The 8515-nt window shown below is 35.2% G+C and overlaps 1 protein-coding gene across 1 annotated transcript in view; it reads left to right on the forward strand.

Annotated features, from left to right (window-relative positions):
• The window catches only part of LOC105818827 (trans-2,3-enoyl-CoA reductase-like), a 137444-nt gene that overhangs the window by 5414 nt on the left and 123515 nt on the right, over positions 1–8515 (forward strand). Inside the window, exon 2 of the mRNA XM_012654944.1 lies at positions 4711–4734. Coding sequence (XP_012510398.1) covers positions 4711–4734 — 24 coding nt within the window. The remainder of the gene's footprint in view (positions 1–4710; positions 4735–8515) is intronic.

The following is an 8515-nucleotide window of genomic DNA, read 5'->3' on the forward strand; positions in this document are numbered from 1 at the left end:
GTTTTTCACTATGTCAAAACTCTTAAGAGGTTTTTAAAAATCTCTCACTAATAAAATAAAGCACTCAATAATTCTCTACTCCCTCTTATGGTAAAATACCAATTATCATCAGAAAAGAGTCGAGAGAATAATAGGATAGTAAGACTGCATAAAAATTGTACCTTTAATACTTAGAAATTTTGAGAATTTTTGATTTTTGACATTGCCACTTTTAACATTTTTCCTTGTGCATGATACTTAACATATTTATGCCTCAATCTCTTTATCTGTAAAATGGGAATAGCATTTGCTTTAGAAGGGCCTCATGGCAGTTTTCAGAATTTTATGTATATGCAAATGACAATACCTTTTGTTCTTCTTCCTCTTCTTCTTTCTTCTCGTTTCCTCCATATACTCCTCTGCCTCTTCTTCCCATCTCTTCACCCCTTCTTCAATGTTCTTCTTCCTACTTTTTATGACAAAGCATTATATAAGATATAATTGAAAGCTTATGAGTTTCTAATTCAGAAAGACAAGAATTTTAATACAAATCTAAGTGTGTGTTTTCTTTTTCCTTGGACACAGTGCAATATTGCTGACCCTTCTTATTCTTTTTTAGGTGTTATTATTATTGTTATTCCCCTTTACAGAGGAAGAAACTGAGATACAGAGAGTTGAAATGAAAAACTTAGTATGTGGTAGAACCAAGTTTTAATGCAGCCAATGTGTGTTGTGTGTCTTGCTTATAAACAAAAGCACTTAATGTACTGCCATTTGAGAGATATTAATGACAGCCATTAGCCAAAACTCTCAGGTTCTGTGTAATTTCATGATTTGATCATCTGACTTCTGATTCACATGACCTTGTATCAGGACGGGGGTTCTATTTTTGAAGGATTTCTACGTGCCTATCAATTTGAGACAAAGGAAGGCTTTTAAGTATTCTTTCTATTTTATTAGATATAGACATAAAATAACATTAGTTAATATTTAAACCTAGAAATTTAACGTATGTTTAAAGTCCCTTTAATACTATATTAAGAACAAAGTGTGAGATCAAATTTTTTATCATTAAAAATTATTTGAATTTCAAATTGATGATTTCTCCCTACAGTGGTAACGAATATAATCATTTCTATGACCCCAAAGGAGCCCACTACTCACCTTTCTTTTGGGATATACTTAGAAATTCTATAATATAGCGAGCAGTTCTAATTTCAAACAAATCAGTATACTTGGTTAAATATTATCCATTTTGACATTGATTTCTCGATGTCAAAAGGTAGACCTATTATATTGAAGCAATACATAAGGTAAGGAAAGGCAGTATAATGAGGTGGTTTATGCCCTGAAGTCAAACATATTTGTGTCTGCATTTAAACTTTGCAAATTATTGTTTTATTATCTTAACATGTTATTTAACTATTCTGATTCTTGGTTTTCCTTTAACAAAACTGGAGTTTATATAGCAATATTCCAAGATTGTCTAAAAATTCTATATTTGTATATAAAATATAGCCCCATGTTTGGCACATGGCTAGTTTTCTGTAAAGGAAAGTTATATTTTACATAGTGGCAATATATTAGAAATATTTATCTGGAAAGACTTATTTTATTGAGGTGGGAAAACGATTCAAGTAATACTTTTCCATTATAATTTAAGTATTTTGTACATCACTTGTTATCCCTTTCTCAAATGATTAGGAAGCATATTAGAATTTTCCATGGGGACTATTTTGTAGCATCAGTTCTTAAATTCTGTATCCAACTCTCACAATGCAAAAATGTGCATATGCTGTATAGACCATAACATACCATGCGTATGGGGATATAAGCATTATATATCAATGGAGATATACCTCGGGAGATATCATAGATACTCGACTGATAGAAACAATAAAACATGCTGTTTGGTCACAAGGGTGAAGGATTGAGAGGATGCAAGTAAGATGCTGAATTGTTATCTTGAGCAAGTGCAGACCCTGAGGCTGGAATAATTTACTGAGTTTTTCTTGTGGGTTTTGTTGATTTGTTTGTTTGTTTGCTTGCTTATTTTTTGGTGCAGATAAGTAGAAGGCAGGTAGGAAGTTCTCGGTTTGTTCATTTTAAGTTTGAGATTCTTGTGAGATATCCAAGTACAGATATCAGTAGACTTTTGGGTGTGAGGATCTAGAATTCAAGAGAGTAATCATGGTTAAATACGTTGATCTGGGAATTAGAAGTGTATAGGTGGCCCTTGTAGCTGTTGGATTGGAGAAGATAAAATTTGTAAAGAACAATGTGATGAGAAAGAAAAGAACCAACAATAGGTGGCCCGAGAATCTCCAGCAAGTAAATGCCTTAAACAAAGAGGAGATGACAAAGAAAATACAGAGAAAGTGCCAGAGAGATAGAAACATCGGGAATGTCGCAACACAGAAACCTAAGCAAGAGAATTTGAGTGAGGACGAGAGTAGTATTATCACATATGTCTAAGAAGCATAGAGAAATACAATATGTATCACTTGTATTAAATACTGTGATGTTCGTTGAATTGTATTAAAGCTGTGTGAGTCTTCATTGAACTTAATTAGACCACTTTAAGTAGAGCAACTTAGGGGGAAATCCAACCTGGAATGGGGAACGATGATCAATCAATGTGGAATAAGAAATTTGAGTTTGCTAGAAGGCATTCCTTTGTAGATAGTATAGATCTTTGAAGAAACTTAGTTTTCATTCTTCAACTTTATACTGTCTCTTATGTACCCTGAGTCACATTCTTGGGATTGCCTTCTATCTCTTGATTATTCCAGGTTTCAGCATTCTCTACTACTCAACAGTCTTCAAATACAGTTTATATTTTCCACTTCTTGAATTTTGGGAAAATTTGATTCCTCTTAGTGGAGTGCCTTCTGTCACAATATGCCAATTCACATTTACTCTATATGGTCCCAAAGAGATAACGCCTTTGTATGCCACTTATGATTTCCTACAAGCAGATGTATTCTTATACAGTTCCCAATATCAGTTCAGATATCCATTATTCACTGTATATAATCCCATAATGGTTCAAATATCCATTATTTACTCTATATAACCGAGTAGTTGGGAATGAGCATTCATATGTTATCATCGCAATTTGAAAGAGTAATTTGTGTTTGTTCAATCTAATGCTATAATAATAAAAAAGTGAGGCTTGTATTTGGTATATCAGTATTTCATTTTTTTCTAATAATTTATTTTCATTGTATTTTACAAATGTGTTAGCCCATGACAAAATAGGAGTTTAAAAAATGCTACTTTGTTCTACATAGTTTGAGAAGCACTAAATTAGATGGCATGAAATGATCTTTTCAGCATTGCCATGATTCAAACAGATCAAGTGACCTAAATGTTATTGTACAATAAATACGTCTTGAATGTGAAGATAGAACATGCCATATCCAGGATCTTCTTGGATTTCATTCTAAGGATCGCATTCTCTTAACAGGCAAGATAAAAATTACTCTCAAAGGTTTGTTTTGTAAATATAGAAAACAACTTGTAGCTAAAATGACTTAAATTTTTAGACCAAAGAAAAGCGAATAAATCCTGTTTTCTTTGGAAATTTTCTACTTAAATAAAGTAAACCCGAGAAGATAGGGAGGACAAAGAAATACTAGCCATTAAAAGAAGAAGATTAAATGGAACATATCGTGCAATTAGAAAAAAGTTTACTTCCTATTAAAGCAAGATTGAATGAAGAAAGTTAATACTTGGATGCACATTCAAAAAAGTACATAAGGCTTCAATAACATTTCTGTATATGGAAACTAGCAGTGAAATGGGACGAAATCAAGAGAAACATATAAAGATGAGAGAGCTATGCCTTTATGCCTATTCTGTTATTCAAATTAGACAAACAGCTACTTTAGGAGTGGCTACTGTACTTTAGATTACATGGAGTTGAAAATGAAACATATTCCATAGTCCTAAAATGCATAAATCTAATTGGAAAGACAAATTACACACCTTAAAACAAATTTTAATCTGATAAGTAGCACATACAAGTTTAACGTAAGTCATACTAAAAAGGCAGGGGAAACAATTATTTCATCAAAGAGAAACTTAGGTATGAGAATGAGAACCAAGGAATTATTCAGTTGAAGGAGGCACTTGAATTGACCTTAAACAATGTGCATTACAATACATTAACCTGGGTGGGGTAGAAAGAGCATCCCAGGGAAAAGGATTATCAAAGAAAAAGAGGCAGGAAAGTAACAAGCAAGGCTCCTTACCTGATATAATTAAGTACGTGATAGGATGTGACAGAATGGAGCAAACTGAGATTAAAATGCAATGTTTGTGACTGATGAGAGAGGGCGTGACTGCCTTGCTAAAGCATTTAGATTCTTTTCTTTCAAACAAGGTAGTGGTTTGTTTTTTCAGATCTGCCTTCCAGAAGTTAAATCTGCCATGTGGAAGACCAAATGAATAGTAGAAAGACTGAAAGAGAGTTCAGTAAACCTGAGAAGCAAATCTTTCATTGCCATTTTGAAGTGTCGTCTTCTCTTCTTGTATGCAAAAACAAGGGACCATTTCTCGATTGGATTGCGACATGCAACAAAAAGTGGATTTTATATGACAACCAGCAACAGCCAACTCAGTGGTTGGACCAAGAAGAAGCTCCAAAGCACTTCCCAAAGCCAAACTTGCACCAAAAAAGGTCATGGTCACTGCTTGGTGGTCTGCTGCTGGTCTGATCCATTACAGCTTTCTGAATCCCGGCAAATCCATGACATTTGAGAGGTCTGCTCAGCAAATTGATGAGATGCACTGAAATCTGCAATGCCTGCAGCTGGCATTGGTCAACAGATAGGTCCCGATTCTTCTGCACGACAACGCCCGACAGCAAATCACACAATTAACACCTCAAAAGTTGAACGAATTGGGCTACAAAGTTTTGCGTCTTCTGCCATATTCACCTGACTTCTTGCCAGTTGACTGCCACTTTTTCAAGCATCTCGACAATTTTTTGCAGGCAAAACGCTTTCACAACCAGCAGGATGCAAAAAAATGCTGTCCAAGAGTTTGTGGAATCCCAAAGCATGGATTTTTATGCTATAAGAATAAACAAATTTATTTCTCGTTGGCAAAAATGTGTTGATTGAAATAGTTCCTATTTTGATTAATAAAGATGTGTTTGAGTCAGTTTAATAGTTTGAAATTCATGGTCTGAAACTGTAATTACTTTTGCACCAACCTAATACCAGCTTCCATAAGGAATTTCCCCTAGGGAATGGCTGTTGCACAAAGCCTTGAATAAATTAGTATATAGCTAACAAATCCCAATTTACAAACTTGTTAATAACATGAAAATTCTCACATCTATTAAATATATTAAACAACTATAAAATGAAGAAATACTTATGTTCACAATGCAATTAAAGTATTGAAGATAATTTTTTCCTTTTATGTATGTATGTATAAACCGTGCTTGAGGAATAAATATTAATATAAAACAGTTCAAATTAAATATAAATTATTGGGTACATCTTAAGAACACACTTGAACCTATAATAAATACATACACACACATACACACATATAATATTTTAATCTTTACTGAATATCAGTAAATCAACTGAAAATCAACTCTGTGTCTTAGTCACTTAGTCAATTCGGGCTGCTATAACAAAAATGCCATAGACAAGGTGGCTTATAAACAAATTTAGCAGGTCATGTTGGCGGTGCAAGTAACATTATAATTAATATAACAAAATGGTTGATTTTATATTTTTAACATCAAATGAGCTGACTGTTCTCACTTCTTTTATTTTGCCCAAGAAAAGAATGTCTCGGTCAAGGATGGAGTGCCCATGCATGTCATCCAGTGGCCTGGGGATTGAATCACCCCACTTGATGCCACTGGCATCTGTGCATACCTTCCAGAAGCCTGAGGACTGGCCTGGCCATGCTGTCATCACCCATGCATGTTGTCTGGGGGCTGGGGATCAGCCTGCTCTGCCAATTTCTACAGCGCCCACACATGCCTTCCAGAGGCCTGAGGATGGGCCCACCCAGCCTGTAGCTGCTTGTGTACATCATCTGGGATCCTGAGGATTGACTCGTCCCCACCTACCAGTGCCTGTGCGTGCCTCCTGGGAGCCTGAGGATGGGCCCTGTCGGGCTGCAGTGACAAAAATTGACAGCACTCACCTGCAGCTACCACCTGGGGGCCTGAGGACTTGCCCATCAGACTGCTGCCACCACTGCTCGTGGCGGTGCATGCTTCTTGGGGGCCAGAAGGCAGGCTTGCCAGCACTATTATCATCACTGACACCATGCATACCACCCAGGGACCCAAGGACCTGCCTGCTTGCCTGGCCCACCACTGCCACTGCAAGCGAATGAGCAAGCTGCCATATGGCTAAGAATCACCCCATCTGGACAGCTGGTGCCTCCTTACACCATGTGGGGGTCCAAGGACTGCTATGCTCTGGCCACTGCTGCTACCACTGGTGGCCAAGGATGAGCTCACTGGGCATCTCTGTCCACAGAAAAGCCTCACCACAGCCTCCACTAATAACTGCAGCCTTAGCCACTGATGAATTCACAGATACCGTGGATATTGATTATGGCTGAAAAGAAATCATATGGAGAGGAGACTACACTTCAGTGCCCACCTAGAATCAAAGCCAAAGTACTCTACTCAACAAACTCTACAGATATAGATATAGGGAAAATCTTTCCCTATGAAAGCCAATCCATAAAATTAGAAAAGACTGTTATACTATATGAACAGTAATTAACACACAGACACAAGAAACTTGGAAAACATAACACTTGCAAAGCAACACAGTAATTCTTCAATAACATATCCCAATGAACTGTGTGAAATGCCTGAAAAAATAATTCAAAATAGTGATTTAAGTAAGTTCAGTGAGATGCAAATGAACACAGATAAATAATGCAAAGAAATCAGAAAAAGCAATTCATAATCTGAGTGAGAAATTTAACAAAGAAATAGATATAAAGAACAAACAAAACTGGAACTGAAGAATTCAATGAATGAAATAAAATATGTAATCAAGAACTTCAACAATAGATGAGGTCAAGCAGAAGAAAGAATTTCTAAACTTGAAGACAGGTCTTTTTAAAGAAAATAGACAAAAAATAACAATAATAATAAATTAGAAAGTCTGTGAGAGAGTTGGGACACCATAAAGGGATCAAATATTTAAATTTTGAGTGTTCCAGAAGAATGGATAGACAAAGGCATAGAAAGCCCATTTAATAAAATAATAGCTGAAAATTCTCCAAGTCTTGCAAGAGATTTAGACATCCAGATATAGGAATATCAAGGAATCCCAAATAGATTCAACCAAAAATAGTATTATCCAAAAGACATTATAGTCACACTGTCAAAAGTCAGAGACAAAGATAGTTCTATCTTTGAGGTAGTTCTATCTCTATCTCAAAACAGTAAGAGAAAAGCATAAAGTCACATAAGGAAATACCTGTCAAACTAACATTTCTCAGCAAAAAAAACTTCCAGGCTGGGAAACAATGACATGACATATTCATTCAGGTGCTAAAAGATAAAATTCTCTCAGCAAAGAATCCTATACACAGAGAAGCTAATCTTTAAAAATGAAGGAGAAATAAATTCTTTCCCAGACAAGCAAAAACTGAGGGAATTCATCATCACTAGACCAGCCCTGCAAGAAATTCTTAAGGAAGTCATACATCTGGTAGCAAAAGGACATTAGCCATCGTGAAAACAAATGAAAGTATGAAACTGTATAAAATCTCCATCAATTGATGAATGGATGAAGAAAATGTGGTATACATAAAAAAAGAAAAACTATTCAGCCATAAAAATTAATGAAATCCTACCATTTTCAACAACATGGAGGGAATAGGGGTCATTATATTAAATGAAATAAGCCAGGCACAGAAAGATAAATATTGCATCTTCTCACTCATACGTGGGGGTTAAAAAGTTTATCTTACGGAGGTAGAGAGTAGAATGATAGTTACTAGAGGCTGGCAAGGGAACGGGGTTGATAAAGAGAGGTTGGTTAATGCATAGAAACATACAGTTAGATGGAAGGAATAAGTTCTAGTGTTTGATAGCACAGTAGTGTAACTATAGTTAATAAAAATCGATTGTATTAATATATTTCAAAATAGCTAAAAAAAAGGGTTTTAAATGCTCCCAACACAAAGAAAGGATAAGTGTTCAAGGCGTCAGATATCCTAAGTGCCCTGTTTTGATCATTACACATCATATGTATTTATCAAAATATCACATGTACCCTATAAATATGTACAATTATTAGGTATCAATAAAATAATGTTCAAAAACAAATTTATACATTTATGCATGGATTTGTGGCTGCATGAGAAGTTGGCCCTTCTAACCCCTGTGTTGTTCAAAGGTCAATTGTACACATATACACACATACATATGTATATATACATACATATATATGCACAATATACACATAAATATATATATGCACACACTCACATATATAGTACACATATTATATCAATAATGTACAAGATGTAT

Source organism: Propithecus coquereli, unplaced genomic scaffold (genome assembly GCF_000956105.1).
Source record: "Propithecus coquereli isolate 6110/MARCELLA unplaced genomic scaffold, Pcoq_1.0 Scaffold452, whole genome shotgun sequence".
NCBI lineage: Eukaryota > Metazoa > Chordata > Mammalia > Primates > Indriidae > Propithecus > Propithecus coquereli.